This window comes from Primulina eburnea, chromosome 10 (genome assembly GCF_022965805.1).
Source record: "Primulina eburnea isolate SZY01 chromosome 10, ASM2296580v1, whole genome shotgun sequence".
Classification (NCBI taxonomy): Eukaryota; Viridiplantae; Streptophyta; class Magnoliopsida; order Lamiales; family Gesneriaceae; genus Primulina; species Primulina eburnea.
In genome coordinates, this window is record NC_133110.1 from 8,734,958 (window position 1) to 8,758,773 (window position 23,816).

General features: G+C 36.1%; 1 protein-coding gene across 1 annotated transcript; it reads left to right on the top strand.

Moving 5' to 3' along the window:
* Positions 1–1,127: 1,127 nt before the first annotated feature.
* On the top strand, positions 1,128–22,513 carry LOC140803037 (uncharacterized). Its single transcript, XM_073158715.1, is given in 19 exon segments — positions 1,128–1,362; positions 2,080–2,247; positions 2,618–2,676; positions 2,678–2,858; positions 3,359–3,505; positions 4,036–4,114; positions 8,488–8,671; positions 10,576–10,641; positions 17,074–17,334; positions 17,925–18,131; positions 18,219–18,522; positions 19,198–19,357; positions 19,456–19,564; positions 20,294–20,429; positions 20,515–20,570; positions 20,651–20,950; positions 21,020–21,142; positions 21,360–22,043; positions 22,134–22,513. Coding segments are annotated over 18 exon segments (3,360 nt in total). The 5' UTR covers positions 1,128–1,362; positions 2,080–2,117; the 3' UTR covers positions 22,308–22,513.
* The last annotated feature ends 1,303 nt before the right edge of the window (positions 22,514–23,816 follow it).

A 23,816-nucleotide genomic window follows, 5' to 3' on the forward strand; every position in this document is an offset into this window, starting at 1 on the left:
CTTCATTGGCTTGTCCATCAGGCTTTTTGTATTTTAAGGGATTTCATTGCCAATAAGCTTCAAATGCTTTGGACTAAACAATTGTAAGCTTCAAACGATTTGGGCTAAGCATAATCCAATGCATAAGAAATGTAAAAAAAATATGGAGATGAACAAAAAAAAAAATATCAGAGACATAGACTTAAAAAATTTGCATAAGCGACGAATGATCATCTTTATCCGGTCAAATGCTTTTAGAACAATGCTCTATACAAGTTTAACATGGAAAGATAAAAATGTTAGGTGTAAACATATGAATGATTAAAATTTTATACTAAAAATAATTGTTCCTATAATCAAAATATTCTAGCCAAATTTATTTATGTCCATTACAAGAATAAAGACAAGAAAAATAAATTCTTGATAACGGTGGAAGTAACTAAATTCAGAAATATCAGCAAAACAAGACCAACAATTTTCAACAAAATTAAAAAAAAAATACAGACAAAAGCTCGTGTAAAACGGTCTCACATGTCGTATTTTGTGAGACATATATATTATTTGGGTCATCCATGAAAACATATTACTTTTTATGCTAAGCATATTATTTTTTATTTTGAATACGGGTACGGTTGACCCGTCTCACAGATAAAGATTCGTAATACCGTCTCATAACAGACCTACTCTAAAAGAAATTGGTTGATGGCTTGTGATTATAAATACTCTGATATCGATATCTCAAGTTTGGAACATAATCCAATCGTATATTTCCAGACTTAAACGTACAATTAGAAAACAGGTATTTGAATAAAGAAAAATGGTGTAAATATATCTTTCTAAGTATTGGCAAAAACTTGTGTGAGACGGTCTCACGGATAGTATTTGTAAGACGGATCTCTTATTTGGGTCATTCATGAAAAAATATTATTTTTTATGCTAAGAGTATTACTTTTTATTGTAAATATGATAGGATTGACCCGTCTCACAGATTAAGATCCGTGAGACAGTCTCACATAAGATTTACTCCTAAGTATTTTAGGATGAAAACTATAACGAATAATAACATAATATAAGCATACTAAATATTAAATATTTAATGTTTCCGTCCAAAAAATGCACACGAAAAACACGTGCAGATGTATGATAATAGATTAATAGATAAGAAAGGGAAAGAGCATCTCGTTTTCACTGACTGAACTGACGCCGACTCTATGAAAAATCTCTTCCTCAATCTGTTTATCCGTATAAGGAATCAAATCAAAAGTTAGAAGGATCAAATTCAGATTTCATTGCTCTCCCAAAATTTGTACTGCTGTCCTTTTACAAAGTTCTTCAAAAGACTTTCTTCAGGCCGTGTTTTTCACAATCTACTGTTAAATGCAGGTAGTTTGTGCACTTGTTTTTCCTTATCCAGTGCCCATTTTTGCAGATAGGTGATTAAATTTGGGATCTGTCATGGGTTTGGGATTTTACTTTCATTTATCAAGAATGTTTTTATCATCATTAGTCAATAACTTTATATATTAGTTTGAGTGCGTTGAGATGGTTGTTTTTTGGGAGATTTTGAGTAACTGGCTGTATTTTTTTGGGTAAATTTTCTAAAAAAAAGTTGCACTTTTCTGAAAATGGCAAGTCTTTACGGGGACAGTCGAGAAGAACATCAGCTTTTTGCTTTTTGCAAATGGGTCAGTTAGCCATATGTTCTTGGTCAATCTTCTTTTCTTGACCTGATACGATCTTTTCTATTTCCAAATTAACCCTATCACAATGCATAAGTTTAAGCGTAGGACGACACTTAAATACTGAGGCTATACAAAAGCATAATGCTAACTGCTTGGATACTGTTTGAAAATAGAGGAAGTCTCCTAAGATTAAACCTCTAAATTAAATTGCAATATATATGTGACAAGCAAAATATATTTGTGTGACATTATTTCATGACTGATCGTCAATCTCTTTTGAATGATTCCTCTTAATCTCAATTTTAATTTGCCTCTGGTTTCATTTTCAGTATGTGTTTTGACGAGTTAATATCTACTTTCTTTGCTTCCTTTTCCCCTAACGTATATATGTATATATTTTTTTTAATTTACATGGCAGATCTCATAGTGGGCAGCAATAAGCTCAAATTTGTATTGATGGGTTCATTGGTTAATCAAATTGTTTTACCTTCAAATAATGGTAATAAGGCTTGGGAAGATCCGTCTTTCTTCAAGTGGAGGAAAAGAGATTATCATGTTCGATTGCACTGTCACGAGTCTGTTGAAGGTATTTTCTGCTCTCTTTCTCTTTGTATTTCTTTCTGCAGCTATTGAAGTAAAAAATCCGGCATGAATTCTAGTGAATGCATTTCTCAAGTAGTAGGAAGGTTGACGTGGTTATATAAGCTTCTTGTTTTGAGGGGTTAATTATCTATTTCAATGTATCTGAGATTGAACTCTTTTGCAATTCAATTACTGAATCTTTTGCTTTGTACAACCTGCTTGTTTCAATGCACTTGAGGGTACTAGAAGAGATAAATTCTCAATCTACTAATGGATAGAATATAACAAGTTTTTTTTTTAAGTTTCTGTTTTCTCCAGCAGTTAACCAAGTGAATTCAAAGTAGTAAAATATTTTTATTGCCGATTCTTCTTAGGATCTCTGAAGTACTGGTATGAACGCAACAAAGTGGACATCTTGACGGCAAAAGCAGCCTGTTTGGGATGATGGTGCGATTGCTAAGGCTCTCGATTGTGCTGCACATTGGGTCAAGAACCTGCCTTTTATCAGATCTTTGTCTGGGAATTGGAAATTTTTTCTTGCCTCCAAACCCAACAGTGTTCCTCCGGAATTTTACGATAGTTCGTATGAAGATTCTTCGTGGGATACAATACCAGGTAATAGTTTGACCTCATCTTGTAATAGTAACTGGCATGTTTCCTGCACGTGCACCTTAATTTACCAAATTTTATACCTCATCAACCAGGAATTACCAGAGAGAATAGAAGTCTTGTGTTCCTTGAGTCCCTTGGAGGTTGAGAGAATAGAAGTCTTATTCTTGTATCAATAGAAGGGAGGTTGAGAGATAGAAGTCTTATACTTGTATAAATAGTGCACTGAATATTTTCATCAACCCTACCCCTAAAAGATAATGAATTTTATGTTGTCCAGGCTTGAACTACCTAATACTTTTGTTGAAAACCTTTCCTCTTTTGAGCATTGATTAAAGGTCAAGTTATTTTCACAATGAAGTGACTGAAGCTAAGTTTCCTATTTTTTTTTATAAGAAACGATATTTTATTAATAATATGATAAGAACAATTACATCAGTGGACTAGCTAAGTTTCCTATTACTACTGTGCTGTGACATAATTGTTCTTTTCTTCAATTCAAACAGTCCCGTCCAACTGGCAGATGCATGGATTTGACATACCGATCTATACTAATGTCGTTTATCCATTTCGACTCAATCCACCTAAAGTACCTGAGGCTAATCCCACTGGCTGCTACCGGACTTTCTTTCATCTTCCTACAGACTGGGAAGGTATGGCTTTGGGGATGATTGTGCATTTCTAATGGCCACTATATTTCTCGCCGTTTGCAATATTTTTTCTACGATGAGCTCAGAAACTTGAGTTGAAATGTTAAATCATTCTTTTTGGCACCATTCAATATATTTTTTAATTCGCAATAGTTGATTTACAATTTGCTTAAAATACATTATAATGTTAACTTTGTATATTGCTTCCCTACAATGGCTCTCTCTGCATTATGCCACTTACTAGATGCACCATGAGCAAATGATAGAATTGATGTTTCCATTCTCCTGAAGTCCAGTCGAATTAGATTATTTTTTCCCATGATTCTCACTTCTTTTCTGCATCAAGTATTGTTGCTTAAATTTTTAACATGGAATTGCGCTGGATATCTTTGTAAAAGTTTTTCCAGGTTATCCTCTTTTTGTTTTTCTCCTGAACTTATTTATTGATGAAGCTTAAATATTTACTAAATCACATTCAATATTTAAATGATGATCTTTCTTGCTGTTAATCATATCCTGCAATGCCTTTGCAGGTCGGAGGATATTCTTACATCTTGAAGCAGTTGATTCTTCCTTCTTTGCATGGGTGAATGGACATCCCACTGGATATAGGTTCGCCCTGACATTTTGTTAGATTGCATGATATGTGATAAATTTGTGCTCGTGGAATTCCGTCCTCTGTTTCATTGGTTCCAACAATCGTAGTTTATACATTTTCATGGTCAGTAGATGTTATATTCTAACATTCCTGCTAATCTGTTAAGATAGTGTACTTTTTTTTTTGATAGGAAACGTAAATATTTTATTTCTTTGAATAAAAAGAGTTACATATGCAACGGATGAGTAATCCGCGACATTAAACTATGATAAAAACAAAACTCAAGACAGGACAAACTTCCAATCCCTAACAATATCTGTAATGGACAAATGATTAAAATCCTTGAGCTTTGTTGTCCACTTCGCGACCCAGAATTTGATCAACTCCCAAACTTCTTCCGCGGAAGCATACTCGTCTTTTAATATTCTGTTATGTCTCTCGAGCCATATGGACCAAAAAGTGCAATGGATGATCAAAAACCAGAAACTGACAGCGCTTCTCCTTGCGGGGATTCCGGGCTCAATGATGAACATGTTTCGTGCACTTCTTGGAAAAATCCAGTGTAAACCCAACTCTGTAATGATCTTTATCCATATCTCTGTCGTGAATGAGCAATGTAGCAATAAGTGATCCTGATTTTCTTCATGGTTCTGACATAAAGTGCACCATTGCGGACACAAAGCACAGCTTGGCCATCTTCTTTGCACTGTGTCTGAAGTAGGCAGTTTCCCCAAAGCCATAATCCACGAGAAAATTTGAACCTTTTGCGGTACAGGTACTTTCCAAATATGGTCGTGAAAAGAGGAAAATGGAAAAGATGTAATAGGAAAGAAAGAGTCGTAAAAAGAACGGATGGAAAACGAACCCGAAGGATCACCCACCCAAACCCTGAAATCCTCTGATGACAACTCTAATCTGACCGAGTCTAAGAATCCTATTAGATCAGCAAAATCCCCCAACTCAATCTCACGCAGATTTCTTCTGAAGCGAACATCCCATCGAAAAGACTGGCTCACTCCTACATCTACGACCTCTATAAACCTAAGGATCGGCTTATTAGTTTCTGTGCAAACCCTAAACAAATCTGGAAATCTCTCTTTGAGCGAAAGGCCCCCGCCTCCCCACACATCCTCCCAAAACCGAATGAGGTTACCCTTTCTTAAAACCATCCTAGTCAACAGATGAAATGCTGGGTAAGAACGAGAAATAAATTTCCATGGGCTTCTAAACGTCACTTGCCTGGCCAACCCCAAGTCCTACCCATTATCTTGGTAGCCATAAATGCTCGATATAACTTTTTTCCACATCGGCTCTCCTTCCTTTGTACTTCTCCACCACCATTTCCCTAGCAAAGCTGTGTTCCTTAAACAAATATTCCTCAAACCCAGTCCACCCCTGTCCTTGGGTCTACACACCTGCTTCCATCCCATAGTTAAGATAGTGTACTTAAGTCAAATTGATGCATAAAGCAAGATGTGAAAGTGGAATGAAACAAAGAAAAGATGGAGATGACAATCTTTTCCATGTATTTTTTCTACCTTTTCAGATCCTACCAGCATTCGTGATAGATTTGCAAGTAAAAACATCTTTGATCCTCTCACAATAGCCAGGATGTAGATTTTGGAAATTTCATCATAACATAATATTGGACAAATTGAAATCCCAAAGAAGATAATGTTGGTGTGGTTTGAAAATTATCCAAGAAAAGCCAATATGGTTGTTTTTGTCAGAGCCATTTGGAGTAACAAAATAAAAGAAATAAAATCTCCAAAACGCTGATTTTATTTTGGTTTAGAATAAGGTAATAATATTAGGTATCTGGGACAAGGATCAATATATAAGAATCCTAGAGAGAAGAATATAATATTTGGTCATCAGCACATCATACATGAAAAAATATTTAAATTAAATGGTTGATTCATGTTTGCTGTTTGTACTGGGGAGGAGGCGAGGTAACCCCACTGATCAATCAGAGTTCTTTCACCAAACATTTTCATCTTTTCTTTTGCTTAGAGGGTGGGAGAACAGTGTGTGCTACTCTTCATTTGTCTCTGCCCCTGTTCATTTGCCGTTATAGTTAAACTTAGCTAAAGTTGAAGCATATCTAGGTATGATAATTTTTTTTTTTGATAGGAAACAAGACTTTATTAATGATATAATAATAAATGTTACAACAGTGGACTAGGAGTTCACTGTCTTGAACAAGCACAATTTAAAAGGGGAAAATCTAGTGATACACATATTCCCAATGTCTTAATAAATCAAAAACTGAAACGTTCTTGAATTCTTTGTGAATTCCAATCCACACGGCAACGTTAATCCTTATCTTCTCCCAGCATTTGTCCATATCTGACTCTTTTCCTTCAAATATTCTTTGATTTCTTTCTAGCCATACCGTCCAACATATGCACTGAACCACCACTTGCCAAAATATTCCACCTCTTCTACCCGTAGTCCGTCCCAAATCCATGCTGATTAATTCTTGCAAAGCTTTAATCCACAGTGACAACGTGAATGAACAATGGATGAGAAGATGGTCTTGAGTCTCTAAGTTTTTTTTGCATAGAACGCACCAACTTGGACACAAAGCCATCCCGAGGCATCTTTTTTGAATCGTCTCCGAGGTAGGTAATTTACCCAGAGAAGCTGTCCAAGAGAACAGCTGAATCTTGGTCGGTACAGTGACTTTCCATATAGCTTCGAAAAGATTGAATTTAGGATAAAGATTGTCAGAGAAGAAACACTCATAGAAAGATCTCACTGAAAATATACCCGACGAATCCCCACTCCATTGAATAAAGTCTTCCACCCCCTCCACTAAACTCACTGGTTGTAAAACTTCTAATAGCCCCGTCAACTCGTCTAACTCCTCATCTCTCACCCCTCTTCTGAAATGGAAATCCCAAGAATAGTTGCATGATAGGAAGATTGTGAAAAGAAGACAACTGAAATAAAGCTGGAAAACAGAGTTTGAAAGAGCCATTCCCCACCCAAGAATCCTCCCAAAATCTTACTCTATTCCCTCCTCTCACCTTCACTACAGTGTGATGCTTAAAAGTTGGGTTTATCCAGGAAATGAACTTCCAAGGGCTTCTAAACGATATGTTTCTAGCCAAACCCGCATCCCACCCATTCTCTTGTAACCCATATTTGCTAACAATAATTTTTTTCCATAATGTCCCATCTTCTTGGAAGAATCTCCACCACCACTTCCCTAGCAATGCTGTATTTTTGAATCTGATTTTTGCAACACCCAATCCGCCTCTTTCCTTTGGTTTACAAACCTGATCCCATGCTGCCAAATGAAGGTGACTGCCTCCATCCACTCCGTCCCATAAAAAATTCCTTTATATCTTATCCATTGATTCCTCAACGCTTTTTGGGACTTTGAATAATGACATGTAATATATCGAGATGGAATTCAATACCGAAAGTATCAATGTCAATCTGCCCCCTTTAGACAAAAAAGCTTTCTTCCAAGAAGCCAATTTTCTGGACATTTTTGCGATCACCGGCTGCCAGAATGATGCTCGCAAAGGATTGCCTCCCAATGGAACACCCAAATATGTAATAGGCCATGAATCTTTACCACATCCCACTTGACTTGCTAACCTCTCTACTTGTTCATTCTCGCGGTTGATTCCCAACAATGCACTCTTTTCCCAATTAATTTTCAAACCAGACATGTCACAAAAAGAACTCACCACTTTTACCAAGAATGTTATGTGATCATCATTTTTTGCGAAAAATAGTGTATCATCCGCAAACTGTATATGAGATATCTCAATCTTTTCTACCTAGGTTGGTTGTGAACTTGTGAGAAGAAAATTCATGGTAAATAGTTAGGAGTACTTACAAATTGCACTTGGGTTAACAAGTGTTTGCTGTTTGTACTGGGGAGGAGGTGAGGTAACCCCACTGATCAATCAGAGTTCTTTCACCAAACATTTTCATCTTTTCTTTTGCTTAGAGGGTGGGAGAACAGTGCGTGCTACTCTTCATTTGTCTCTGCCCCTGTTCATTTGCCGTTATAGTTAAACTTGGCTAAAGTTGAAGCATATCTAGGTATGATAATGTGTTCTACCTAGGTTGGTTCTGAATTTGTGAGAAGAAAATTCATGGTAAATAGTTAGGAGTACTTGCAAATTGCACTTGGGTTAACAAGTGTAAAATCTTGTGTGTGGTTTTGTTAGTTTTGTGAGTCTGGAACTTATAATTGCTCATCACAATCACTTTTAAGATGATTGTTATGCATGATGACACTTGTTGTGAACTTAGTGAGTAGCATTACATTACGAGTAATCTTCTTTGGCCTATAGATGCATATATTTGAACTACTAATATTAATTATCTACATGCTTTAAGACACTTCTTATTGTGTGGCCAGTCAGGATAGCAGATTACCTGCTGAATTTGAAATCACAGATTTTTGTCACCCGTGTGGTTCTGAGGAGAGGAATTGTTTAGCAGTTCAGGTCATGCGATGGAGTGATGGTTCTTATCTTGAAGATCAGGATCACTGGTGGTTATCCGGCATCCATCGCGATGTCCTTATTCTTTCTAAACCTAAGGTTTGTGGTCTATGCACTGAGTCTTCACTGTTTGCAATTTTATGGTGATTCCTAAATTATAACGTAAGGATGAAGTATGCAATTACCTTTTTTGAAAGAAAGACACTGCTTGTAGACTGGCAGTTTATTGTAATCAAATAATAAATTTGAGGATGTATCTGCTTGGCAGCATGAATGCTGTGAAATATTTTCTGTTAGCCTTCTTTTTCCAATGGTTTAGAATTCAGACATGCCGGAAATATCTGTTGTGATTTCACAGAAAGGGGAAGGGTTCATTAGTAAAGAGCATCACTTAAATAAATGATAACTTAATGACTGATTCACGTCTTTACCACCTATCGTTCCTTTTTACAGTTGAGTCATCACTGGTCCTTGTGTTATTAACTAACAGAAGTGAATATGATATGTGTTTTTGGAGATTGTGAAGCATGTTCTTAAAAATCATATAGATGACTACAGACAAAATTTTGAGGAAGCGTAATCAGCTGTCAAATTTAAGAGGGGCTGAAAAGCAAAAGAAAATTGGGATTACTAAAATTAGAAAGTAACATGCACGTATGCTTCTTATTTAGTTCTCTAGAATTTCTTGATTATTTTCATTTCTCCTGGACATGGACCTTTGCGGAGTTAATATATTCTTTTGGCAAGTGGAACCACTATGGGTTTCTGACTTAAATTGTTTGAGCACTGTCATAATCTCTCTGAGCTGCCTCAACTGTATGGTCTTTACATTATGAGAAATGGTTTCCTCCCACCACTGCGCATTCTATGTCTGTGTGTGTGTTGTGTGTCTGTGTGATGCTCAAGCTCCTGATTACTGCCTTGATAACTACAAAATAGATTAGCGTATCAATTATCGGAGTATCTTTCTCCAGTTTCCCTATTTTAGTCATATACCTATCTTGTCAATAGGGATGTAATCGAGTCGAGTCGAGCCGAACTCTTGAATGTTTGAGTTTGGTTCGTTTATAATCGAGCCGAGCTCAAGCTTTATTTAACGAATATATGCATGGCTCACGAGTTTATTCAAGCCTTTATCGAGCCTAAACAAGCTTAATAAATATGAATTATACATTTAAATTTTCATTAAATTAATTAAAAAGTAAATTATATATTTAAAGAAAAATATATCAATGGTCCGTTCCCTTCAAATCAGGCGATATGTACCTTATGGATCATTGCTATCTCAAAGGGAAAAGCCTAAACCAGTTCTGGCTGATCATAATTCATTGCTTATTTTGGTCGATATGGATCGAACGAAACAACAGGATATTCAGCGACATAGAAGAGACTTCAGATAATCTGTGGGAAACAATTAAGATCAGAGTGGCAAGATGGACAGTTGCGATTCCGGCTTTTAGCCATTTAATGTTATCAGATCTTGTTAGGGATTGGTGTTTTATCCTCTGTTGATTCTTGAAAGTTGAGGCTGTAATCTTTTTCATTTACCACGATTTGTGGATGGCTTGTCCACTTAATGTTGTAATATTTAACTAAATTTTATCAATATATATTAGTTTCTTATCAAAAAAAATATCAAAACTATTATTTTTCCATCTAAAAGATTACTCATGAACTTACTAATGAACATGTTCACGAGCTAACGAGCCGAATACTGTAAAGCTTGAGTTTGGTTTGTTTATCTTAATGAGCCTCATTAAACAAGCTCAAACGAACTTTTATCGAATCGAGCTTCGAATAGCACACAAACGGTTTGGTTCGTTTACATCCCTACTTGTCAACAAGAGATGGAAAAAGTTAAAATGGGTTATAGCCTTAGTATCAACAGTATATTTGCTATCAGTAATATTTTACGTTTTTCCAGAAAAGGTATGATTTTTGTGTATAAACTTAATTACTAATGGCTTGTAAGAGCTAAGAATATCACATGTTTTTATCTGCAGGTCTTTATTGCTGATTATTTCTTCAAATCAAACTTGACTCAAGATTTTTCTAGTGCTGATATACAGGTACTGTAAGCAGTTTAACTGTGTTTTCTGCCTCTTTACGTGCAATCTGCCTTTGGTGTATTATTAAATAAGCATTGATTAAGCTTACAACTAAGTCTGTGACATTTTTCCTTACCATTAATCACGACTTGGAATGTTTGCCAATATATAGACCTTTAATACGATTAGCTTAAAGTTGGGACATCTTGTAAACAAAAATTTGTCATTTGATAAGAGAAGCGAGAATTTAGGGTTTAATGCAACGATCATATAGTAAGTACAAGACATCATGCAAACACGTCCATATACTGACATTTAAGCAAAATCATCAATAGAACTTGGATGCCTATCCCTTCTATCATTTACCCAGTAGTATCACTATCCTCTTCCATCTCTCCCTCCTATCTTCTCCTCAATTGCTAGATTTCATATCCCACTTGTTTCACACATAAAGAATCATCAAAATGGTGACAGCACCCCATATGCACCACATCATATTACAACTGACGTGATCTATAAATTAAATAACGTAGTAAAATGGGAAAGAGAATACCCTTCGCTTTATTTCATCTTGTGGAGCATTGATTTTAGATAGTCTACAATTACATGTCAGTGCAGTTGGCGAGAAATCCAACTACTGTGGCCTAACACCCCATTTCCAATGTGCATAAGTAAAGAGCCTAACATCCCTTCCTGATGCCTTGATGCCTTAGGGAGCATCTCATTCTCTGTTTAAATGCACATAGCGTAATACCACTTTTTAGGGGATGGCCTCAACAACACCACATTCACCCGACCGTTGCCATATTTCTCAATACCAAATAATACTATTTTAATTTTAATGTATAAATATGTAGCATACACAGCCCATTATGATGAAGAATAACCCATATATGTAATTCCAGTATCAACTATTACACAGAGGGTACAGCATCAGTTGATAATGTAGACTTGATTTATGAGGTTATACCTACATGAATTCTGATAGTTGAAACTGGTGCACATTTGGTATAAATATTTTATCAAAATCAATTTAGGCAATATAATTCCGACATGAATTGATAAAGTTGTCCTTTTCTCCCTGGCATTAATGTTTCCTCAAAGTTCTCAGTTTCCTTTTCTTCCTTCAACAATAATACCACTTATAAGCCTTCTTATTCGATCAAAAAAATTCAGATTTTGTAACACATCTCAAAACTATTTGCAATTCCCCAAAACATGCGATTAAGTTATGCATGTACACAACAAAATTATTTTGATAAAAAAGGATATTATGTTGATTAATAGAATTAGTTACAAAAAATGAACCAGAGCGCTGATTCCAATTCAAAATAGGTTAACACACAAGTAGACCCAATTTCTAAACAAATCTGAGACCGAGAATGATTTAAACTCAACAATCTTCGAGCTCCATAATGAAACACTGAATTTAATCTTGTACCAAAACTCTTCTATTGAATCTTCATGTTCCTTTCCATCCATACAGACCAGCTCAAATAGTGAACCACAAAATTCCAAAACAAAAAGCCCCCTCTTCCCCAAATCCCGTCCAAGATCCTCCTCGGATAAATCCCAAGTTGTTCTAGGAGATACTCAAACCAAGCCGAACTCCGCCAAAGCTTTAAACCAAAGACGGCGTGAGAAAGGACAATGTATGATCAAATGCTCATAAGTCTCCACCTCTTACCAACATAGAACACACCAATTTGGACAAAGAGAGCATGAATGGAATCTTTTTTGCAACATCTCAAACAAGGATTATTTCCCGAGTACTGCAATCCATGAAAATACTTGCACTTTGGATGAGATAGACAATTTCAAAATTGTATGATAAAGAGAAAAATAGGATAATTAGAAAAGAAATAGTCAAAGAAAGATTTCACTAAAACTGACCAGTAGAATCCCAAACCACTTCCTCCAGTCTTCTTCAGCCTCAAGCAATATGACCCTCTCTAAAGACTCGATTAAATAACCTAATTCAATTACTTTATCCTCCTTAAGATCCCGCCGAAAATAAAAATTCAAAGAGTAGAATAATTGAATGAAGAATTGAATTGTGCAAAGAAAGAAATAAGATGATTATGGATTGATGAAATCTAGAATAAAGACGGATAAAGATCCCGAAAAGAAGAATTATCTCGCCATCCATCTTTCCAGAACCTAATATTTTCTCCATCCTTGACCACCTCTCTCACTGACTGAAGAAAAGCTGGATAGATTCTTGAAATAAATTTCCAATGACTTCTGAATGTACAACTTCTTGCAATACCCGCATCCCAACAGTGATTTTGTGTTCCATATTTGCTAATCATAATCCTCTTCCATAACGACTCACCTTCATTTGAAAATCTCCACCCATCATTTCTCTAACAAAGCCTTATTTCTCAAACATATCTTACCAATACTCAATCCACCTCGCTCATTTGGTCTACACACTTGATCCCAAGCCACCCAGTGACCGTGGTGATCCCCATCTGCTCCATCCTACAAAAAATCTCTCATAATCTTCTCCATGGCTTCCGCTGCACCTCGGGGTACCCTAAAAAGAGCCATGGAATACATTGGCAGCACATTCAATAATGTTGAAAGCAAAGTCAAACGACCACCTCTAGACAAGAAAGTTTTCTTCCAACAAAATGAGTCCAGGTTAATATATGACCTTGTTGGATAATTACGTCGAAGTGATGACGATCATGATGATAATATAATATCAAAATTAAAACAATCAACAAGAACACAAAAAATTTACGTTGTTCACCTAATATAGGCTACGTCCATGGAAGACTTGATTCCAATTACGACTTCACACCATTAATGCATCAACTCATATCTCCTCATTATGTATAGAGTCCCAGCTAAAGTTAAACTTAGTTTGTCAATGATCACAGCCTTTGTGAGCATATCGGCGTGAGCCTTTGTGAGCATATCGGTGCGATTCTTATTTCCAGGAATCTTCTGGAGCATCTAGACTCCATATTCCAATACTGAACTGATGAAATGATATCGAATCTGTATATGCTTTGTCCTAGCATGATAAACAGGATTTTTTGCTAAATGAATAACACTATGATTGTCACAGTATAATGTCCTCCCCTCAAGCTTCTGACCCAGTTCCTCCGGAAATAATTTTTGTAGCTGCAATGTACTCAGCTTCAGTAGTCGAAAGCGCAACTATAGTTTGCAACTTCCATACCCAACTTACTGTCGTACCACCAATGGTACTTTTACTGCCATCTAGGCCACTACCTATGTCGGCATCGACAAAACCTTGTAAGCCAAAATTTGACCTCCTGAAGCATAAAGATGAACTAGCAGTACTTTTCAAGTACATCATAATCCATTTGTCTGGTCTACTGCACGCCATTGCATACATGAGACTTCCGACTGCAGAAGCATGAAGAACCTTATTCATATAAACCTGCTCCTACTCCATTGTTGGTTATTGTGGTTTGGTTAGTTTAAAGTGACTAGCCAAAGGAGTATTCACATGTTTAGCTTCATCGGTTATCATCTCGTGCAGTTGCTTCTTCATCTTCCTGGTTATTGCTTTTCGATTCATTCACATGAATATCTGTCGATGGAACTTCATCGGTCTTATTGACTTCAAGACATTCATCTCCAGCTCCAATGCTTGACTTGTCCTTGTATAATACTTGCTCATTAAATATTACATCTCTGTTCCAAATGATCTTCCGATTTTGATCATCCCAAAAGCGATAACCAATCTCATTAACACCATAACCAATAAAGAAACAATTCTTTGATTCGGATCAAGCTTTGTTCTGCCAGCTGAATCAATATGAACATAGGATAAACTTCCAAACACTTTCAAGAAAGAAAGGTTTATTTCTTTGCCGCTCCATACCTCTTCGGGTATCCTGCAGTCAAGTGGCACCGAAGGTTCTCTGTTGATCAGATATGTTGCAGTGTTAACAGCACCTGCCCAAAATGATTTTAGTAATCCAGAGTGCAATCTCATGCTCTTAGAACGTTCATTCAGGGTCATGTTCATCATTTCAGCTACGCCATTCTGTTGAGGTGTACTAGGAATGGTTTTCTCCATCTTGATCACGTTATGTGCACAATATGTTTTGAACTCATCATCTTCGTATTTTCCACCATTATCAGATCGTAAGCACTTCGTCTTCAAGTTGGTTTCATTCTCATCCATGATTTTCCATCTTTTAAAAGTCTTATAAACATCATATTTATTTTTCAGAAAAAAACCAAACTTTCTGGCTCGAATCGTCCATAATTGTGACGTAATATCTTGAGTATGAACAAGCTGCAATTTTGCTACTTTAAGTTCTCTACCGCCTTTTGAAAAATAGACATTTTATTGCTTTCCAAAGATACAGCTTTCACAGAGCTTGTGTTCAATGGTCTTTAATTCTGGTAGTTTTCCGTTTGATAAAAACATCTTCATTCATTTCTCGCTTATATGCTCAAGCCTATAATGTCATAGACTTAAATTAGCTCCAGCATCCACGGCTACTAATATATCTCTGCAACTGGAAGTCATATAAAGTGTTCCAGTTTTCTTTCATCGAACAACAACCATGGCTCCTTTGTTCACCGTCTAGGAACCTTCACCAAAGGTCACATTATGGCCTTCGTCATCGAGTTGTCCCACGGAGATCAAATTGCGTGAAAATATTGGTACATGTCTAACTTTGTTGATTTTCTTGACAAATCCATTTGACAGCTTCATACGGACATCACTCGTATCAAATATTTCCAAAGATTTTCCATCAGCCAGGAAAACTTTTCCGAATCGCCAGTGATGTAATTATCAAATACATCACGATTATCAGTGGTCATGAGTCCATAACACAAGAATCAGTCGGGCTTTCCATGGATAGTAATAGAGCATCATGTACCTCTTCAGTAATAGCATTTGCATTATTCTTGGTTGATTTATAGTTCTTTTCAAAGGTGTTTTTGTTTTTCCCATTTCTTGGCTTGGATCTACCGCGTCATTGGTTAGAATTCCTTTCACCACTCCAGTCTCTTCCTTTATTTTCGAGATTTAGAGCAGATTTTGATGATGTCCCTTCACCTGAATCCATCATTCGAACTTCTTCAACAAGAATTTGATATTTGACATCATTGAATTGTCGCTTTCTTTTTCCGACAGAGTTGCTAATCGTTCCGCATCGGTTCCCAAACATTTGATAAAGACGCCAAAGAATAAGTGCACGAATCTCATCATCAAAATTAATTTCAACTGATGTTAGCTAAGAAACAATCGTGTTGAACTCATTGATATGTTTAGCCACCAAAGCACATTCTCCATTTTCAAATTGAATAACTTTTTCATTAGATGTACTTTGTTGTTTGATGATGGATTCTCATACATGTCTGATAAAATGGATATCATATCTTCTGTGATTTGTGCCTCCACCACGTTATGTGCCTCGTTCTTCGTTAAGTTCAATCGTATTACATTCAATCGTATTACATCCAACACCGGTTGGTCGAGGAGCTCCCGGTCATCATCCTCCATCTTTTCCGGCTTCTTTCTGGATAAAGGTTGATGCAACTTCTTGCTATATAAATAATCTCTAATCTGTAACCGACATAACAAAAATCATGTTCTCACCTCCAGCCATCGCTTCTCTAGCCTTACAAAAAATCTATTTTGATGTGGAAGACAGACAAAGCTGCAACCACATATTATACTCAGAATTCAATTTTATGACAAGGCTCTGATACCAATTGTTACGTAATTACATCATAGCGATGGTGATAATGATGATAATATAATATCAAAATTAAAACAGTCAACAAGAATACAAAAATTTACGCGGTTCCCCCAATATAGGTCACGTCCACGAAGTTATTGCAAATTTTTATTATAGAGAAATATTACAAGTGTATACAAAATACTCAATCTCTCATGATCTCAACCCCAACCTTAGTGTTTACAAACAAGTTGAATTCAGGAAAGAAAAGTTTAAAGCCATCACATCCTAATCAGTTGTTTCTGCTACGTAGACGAAGGTAATAAAATGTAAATTCTATTATTCATAACAAAGTCTGAGTCCTTAGAAACATGCTCATTCCTTTCCTGGCCACTTGATTTTTTTGTGACTCTTATTGAAATATGCTTGAAAATTTAAATTGAATAGCCATCAAAACATTGAAAATTTAATTTTTAGGGAATGATGATGTTCAGGTGCTGCTAATATAGGAGCTTCATCATCCCCCTAATGTCAGGAATTTTTCCGTGAAAGCTATCAAGCATATAAATTGTTATAACTGGCCGTAAAAAATTAACGGGATACTATGAGTTGGGAGATATTTTTTCATGCGCAAACCAGCTCTTTAGATTAGCAGCTGATTTCTTAATGCACCAAAACCCTGCGATTGTGAAGAATGTCTATAATTATGACGACCATATGTGGCAAATGTATGATGATCATTTTGTACTTGTTCGAAATCACCATCCAGGTTGAGGTCAGAATTGACAACTCGACTGTGAATATAGACGACTCATCTGTAACAGCTAAAGATAAGTTTGTTGAGAACTTCACAATCGAAGCTGAAATTTTCGACACTGGAAGTTGGTACACCAGCAATGGACCTGTCAATCTTCTTGCGACGAGCGTGGCTCATCTAAAAATGTTTCACTCTGTTGATTATATTCTTGGGTTCGTAGGGTATCATCTTAAAGGAGAATTGCAGATGCCTAAGCTGTGGACTGCTGAGCATGTAAGATGCTTTTGACCTACAAAGTTATAATTTGAATTGCATGATTCCTTGTTTGTGGAAGGAAAGTACACAACTATTTAGGACTCTCAATTTTTGCACAATGTCAGGACATAAAACAGTTTAGTTATTACACATATATGGAATCGTAGGAGCTTTATGAACCATATTTTTTGTATGTTAAACTATATCATGCAACCAACTTTAATGTCAACATATTGTATATTTATGCGACTTTCTGGACGCATTATCAGTTCTCAGAACTTAAATTTTTCAGTGCATAGAACGACAAATTTACTATGGTTATGACTTATGGTATCAAAATGCATCTTGGAAACTTTTTCTCATTTTCCAGTGGTTTTGTTTTCGATGTAGCATCAAATGATGTTCTATTAATCGCATTTTCTCTTCTGATCTACTGTCATTTTTAATGATAAATACTTTATGTTGTTCTTTTTTAAACTCAAATACTTTGTTGTTCATTTTTAAACTCACGACATTTGATCTGAATCTTGCATAAAAATGAATCCCATCCATTTAACTTTTGCTTTTTGTTCCATGCTTCTCTTATCCTTTTATTTGTGTTTTGACAGCCAAATCTTTATACTCTTGTTATCACCCTAAAAGATGCATCAGGGCATATAGTTGATTGTGAATCATGCCAAGTCGGTATACGACAAATAACAAAAGCTCCTAAACAACTTCTTGTAAATGGACAACCAGTGATGATAAGAGGGGTGAACAGACACGAACACCATCCTCGTCTTGGGAAAACAAACTTGGAGCCCTGCATGGTTCAGGTAACAAATCCACTTCCTTTTTCCCATACTTTTCAGACATTTTCAAGTCCACCCTTTTGGCATGTTTGTTTTGTTATATTTGCGTAGGATTTGGTCTTGATGAAGCAAAATAACATTAATGCTGTCAGAAACAGCCATTATCCTCAACATCAACGATGGTATGAGTTATGTGACCTATTTGGCATGTACATGATCGACGAAGCCAATATTGAAACACATGGGTTTCATCTTTCGCCAAATGTGCGGCATCCAACAATGGAACCATGTTGGGCATCTTCCATGTTGGATCGAGTTATTGGAATGGTTGAGAGGGACAAAAATCACTCGTGCATTGTAGCATGGTCATTGGGAAATGAGGCTAGCTATGGCCCTAATCACTCTGCTCTTGCTGGTATTATTTTATGAACTATAATGTTCTCTCGAAGTTAACCGTATCTTCAAATCTATAACTATATTATTAAGCACGAGAATGATAGTGATTTGTGATATGACCTTTTTATTATTTTCCAATATTACCCCTATTCATATTTTGACAATTGACATTTACCCCTAGAATTTTACCCCTAGAAATTTTAAAATAATCAATGTACTATTTGAAAATTTTAATGATTACCGTATAGCATTTATTTTATAATAGTGTGCCAATTTTGATATAAAAATTGAACAAAATCAAATTTAAAATTCTCATAAAAAAGATTGTACGAGCGTACAACACGCTTGCGTTAGGGCGCTCGAAATTATTAAAAATGGATTATTCTATATTGACATAAGAAATTACTCCACACACGGAGTGCGAAGAAAGTCGATACTTCCAAGGATTCATCAGTAGGAGCAGATGCATGTCAAATATGCTTGTGTTGAATTTCCATTATTGCATTTAAACTTTTTTGCTAAAAATACTTGAGAGCAACTTCAAGCTTCCTCGTCATGATCACTCATTTATCGTTATTTCATCAGAGAGCATTTAATCTAGTCAAATAGAAAACTATTAAGAGTTGTACAAGTAAAAACTTGTCTTAGCCAAACAGCTCATGCATTCTCGTTTTTTTCACAATTTTTTTGTCAGGTTGGATAAGAGGAAAAGATCCATCAAGGTTTATCCATTATGAAGGTGGCGGAGCTAGAACACCTTCAACGGATATTGTGTGTCCAATGTACATGCGTGTGTGGGACATGGTTAAAATAGCAGAAGATCCAGCTGAATTACGTCCGCTGATTTTATGCGAGTATGTTAGTTAGTTCTTGATACTCTCATCATTTAAGATATATTAAATCTCTCAGTCCAATCTTTTCATGCATATTGAACTGCTCAAAACATTTGCAGGTATTCTCATTCGATGGGAAATAGCACCGGAAATATTCATGAGTACTGGGAAGCAATTGATAGCACATTTGGACTTCAGGGAGGTTTCATCTGGGATTGGGTTGATCAGGTCCGATTTTGGTGAATGTTTTTCATGAATTCTCTCACTTTTAGTAGCATAATTTTGTGCAGTTTGTATGGAAAGAAAGAAATCTGAAGTAACAATTAAATATATTATCGGTACATTTATTCATTAGCGAAAACAATATCGCCATGATTTTAGTTTTAAGTTCTGTGACAATCCCTATTTTTTAATGGATTCATTAAGAACTCGTTAGATTTGACTTTATAACAGAAACAACCATGATTTTTAAATAATTTCAGCAATGCCTCTATCCTCCTGATATTTGGCGAATCTTGCAGTTATGCACCCCTTACTAACAGATGTTAGAGCCTCTTCTTTTTTCAGTTTCCATTTTTACCTTTGATAGGGGTAGTGGTGTTTATATATTTAAACAGGAAATCTTTCAAGAGGCAAGGGAGAATTGAAGCAATTATTATAGCATTTTCTAGGTATCAATCTAGTAAAACCATCTGGGTGCCATATGACAGGCGAGCTATGTGAGATTACAGAAAGGTTTTAAAATTCACAATGGCACCTACTAAAGATGCGTATCACATTCAATCAAAATATGGATTTGTTTTACTTCCATTATGGAAGGATGAAATTATTCAAATCTTACGGGGTATTCTGTGAGTTAACTTAACTGAAGGGGTGTGTCAATGCCATGTATCCCTGCTGCATTAAGAGTTTCCAACTGGATTAGATGATAAATAGTTTTATTTTAATTCCATGTAGGCATTATTAAAGGAGGGCATGGATGGTAGCAAACATTGGGCTTATGGAGGTGATTTTGGAGATACTCCTAACGATCTAAACTTTTGTCTCAATGGCATTACATGGCCAGATCGAACTCCTCATCCTGCTCTGCATGGTAAATTGAGTGTTTTGATCTTTCGGCATGACATAGTATCAGTACTCATTAACAAATGTTTTAAGAATCTTTTCTATAATCTCAGAGGTAAAGTTCGTATACCAGCCAATCAAAGTCTCTTTCAAGGAAGGAACGATGAAGGTGGTATCAAAATAATGACGTGCAAATTTCCTGGTTTTGTTCTCAAATTTAATGATATGACACCGAAATTTCTCCTGTAGATTACAAACACGCACTTCTTTGATACGACGGAAGCATTGGAGTTTCACTGGAAGGTGCATGGTGATGGTATCGATCTTGGTTCTGGAATTCTAAGCGTACACAAAGTTGAACCTCAAAAAAGTTGTGACATAAAGTGGACCGATGGCCCGTGGTATGCTTTATGGTCTACTTCAGATGCTGCAGAAATATTTTTGACTATAACTGTAATGCTTAAACACTCGACTCGTTGGGCTGAAAGTGGTCATGTAGTTTCAACTTCGCAAGTCCTCTTGCCGGCGAAACAAGAAATTGTTAATCATGTAGGTGATCATACTGTAATTATTATTCTCTAAGTATAACAAAATATTTAACAAGTGTTGCCGTTTCAGATCATCAAGGTTAAAGATGCAGCTATCTTCACTGAAATTCTCGATGATACCATTTACGTTAAGAATCAGAATTTGTGGGAGATCAAATTTAACAAAACAACTGGAACTATCGAGAGCTGGAAGGTAGCTTACAGCATCTGGTTTTCAAGATTTCAATCATCATTTACTGAATAGAAAATATATATGTCACCTGGATCTCTATATTTATACAATAGCGTAATAGTGAAAGCAATACAGGATTTAAATTTTTGATGGAAAAGTTTTTTTAGATTAGGTATTTTCATTTAGTTTTTATAAAAATCTTGGCATGATTTACTTGATGTATGGAAATAAATGAAAGGTTGATGGAGTACTTGTGATGTACAATGGTATACTGCCGTGCTTTTGGAGGGCTCCTATAGATAATGACAAGGGAGGTGAGGCGGAAAGCTACCTTTCAAAGTGGAAATGCGCTAAAATGAATGATTTGGTATTCGTCACCAAAAGCTGTGTTGCTCAAAATATGACAGATAATCTGGTCAAAATAGCAATAGTTTATCTTGGCATGCCAAGTGGTTTAGAGTCATCTCAATGCGATGCATCTAATATTCTCTATAAGATTGATTTAGTTTACTCAATTTATGGTTCTGGAGATGTCATACTTGAATGTGAAGTAAAACCAAGTTCTAGTTTGCCTCCTTTGCCTCGTGTCGGTGTAGAATTTCACTTGGACAAATCAATGGACCTGGTCAAATGGTATGGGAGGGGTCCTTTTGAGTGTTATCCTGATCGTAAGGCTGCTGCACATGTTGGAGCATACGAACTAGATGTCGGTAGCATGCATGTGCCATACATTGCGCCTGTTGAATGTTCTGGTAGGGCTGATATTAGGTGGGTAACGTTTCAAAACAAGGATGGCCACGGCATATATGCTTCCATTTATGGAGGGTCTCCACCCATGCAAATGTCTGCAAGTTACTATGGCACAGCAGAGCTTGAAAGAGCGACACACAATGAGGAGCTAGTGAAGGGAGAAAACATCGAGGTATTCTTTTGGCCCTTTTATTATTTATCAGTAATCGCCTATGGATATCTAAATAGTTGACATTTTTCTTCGTGATATCTCTTAATAAAGGTGCATCTCGACCACAAGCATATGGGTATAGGTGGAGATGATAGCTGGTCTCCTTGTGTTCATGAAAAATATCTAGTGCCTGCTACAAATTACTCTTTCTACATCAGATTTTCGCCGGTAAATGCATCCACCTCTGGTTTTTCCATTTACAAATCCCAGCTTCTGAAGAACTAGTTATTGGTTTGCCTGCATTTTATTGTTACCAGTTTTCTTTTGTATACCCCGTTGTGGTTTATGTAATAAACAGTACCGTGAAACATTATCCTTTGAGTGATGAAATTGAACAAATCCGACTTTTTCTTGGAACAGTAGCTCCAAATAAAAGGCTCAGGGATTGACTGCAACTTCCTTTGAATGAATCGAATCTCGTTTAATTTTAAGGTTTTTACATTTTGACTTTTAACACCATTGTTAGATAAAATTGCAATTTTTATCCAATATTGTTTTCTTCTTTCATCCAAATATTGATGGAGGATTGATCTTACCCACTCTCCCTGCTAAGGTAGAGCACCCAAGAGGGTATTAGCCTGTAACCGTGAATCATAGTCATGTATATTTCCACACCTATTACTGCCGACAATCCTGTTGAAGGCTCAAAATAATCTTTTTTAAATCTATTTGATCTTACTTCATTACAACACATTTAGTATTTCAGTTGAAGGTTTTGATCGAAATATACATGAATTGGGAAAGTGAACCACGTGTAGTATGAGATAGCAAACCTATGTGAATTACATTTTTTTTAATCCAAACCAAAAAAATACTTTAATATAATTTTAGTGAACCATTCTCTTTGTATCGAAACTTATAAAGGTCGAAGCAAATTATATATATTAATTTTTTTTCCATATATATGCACAAGAAGTTGCCCTCTGAAGTAGAATATTTGTTGTGATTGCACGACCATAAATATTCCAAAAGTTATCGATCCCTACTTTTGGATGATATCTGGATTATTGCAAGACTCATATCTTGAATTAAATTGGGAGTATGGCATTCCCATAGATGCATGGTATAAGGTGTTGAAATTGAAAAAGAAAGAAAAGAGAGCACATCGTGTGGTTCAGCAAAAAATGGAGAAGATAAGCTCAAAGTTCCAATAATGTGCTACTCCTATTAATTGATAACTACCCTACTTATATACGAATAAAAGTATCATCTCAAAGTGCATTTTAATAATTTAAAACACAACTTAACACTTTTCCTCAAACTTGGAATAAGTTCACCATTCCAAGCTTGAACAAGAGATTTTGATGTTGAGTTTTGCTCAATTAAAATACCGACCAACCAAACTACTTCACACGTCGTGTTAGCCATCGATCTATACTCTGTCTCAGCTGAAGACCTTGATAGAGTCGCTTGTTTCTTAGTTTTCCACGCAAATCAAGGATCCTCCCAGCTTAATGCAATATCCAGTTATGGATCTTCTAGTCATGGGAAAAGTTCCCCAATCAAAATCGCAATAGGCTGTCAATGAGAAAGAACACTGTGCCGAGAGTAGGATTCCCTTGCCAGGTGCAGATTTTATGTATCTCAACACTCTTAATGTTTCTTACAAATGCGATGTCTTAGGATTGTTCATGAATTGACTTAGTGTCTGTACCGCAAAACAAATATCAGGCCTTGTCACTGTGAGGTATATGAGTCGACCGACTAATCTTCGATATGCACTAACATCTTCCA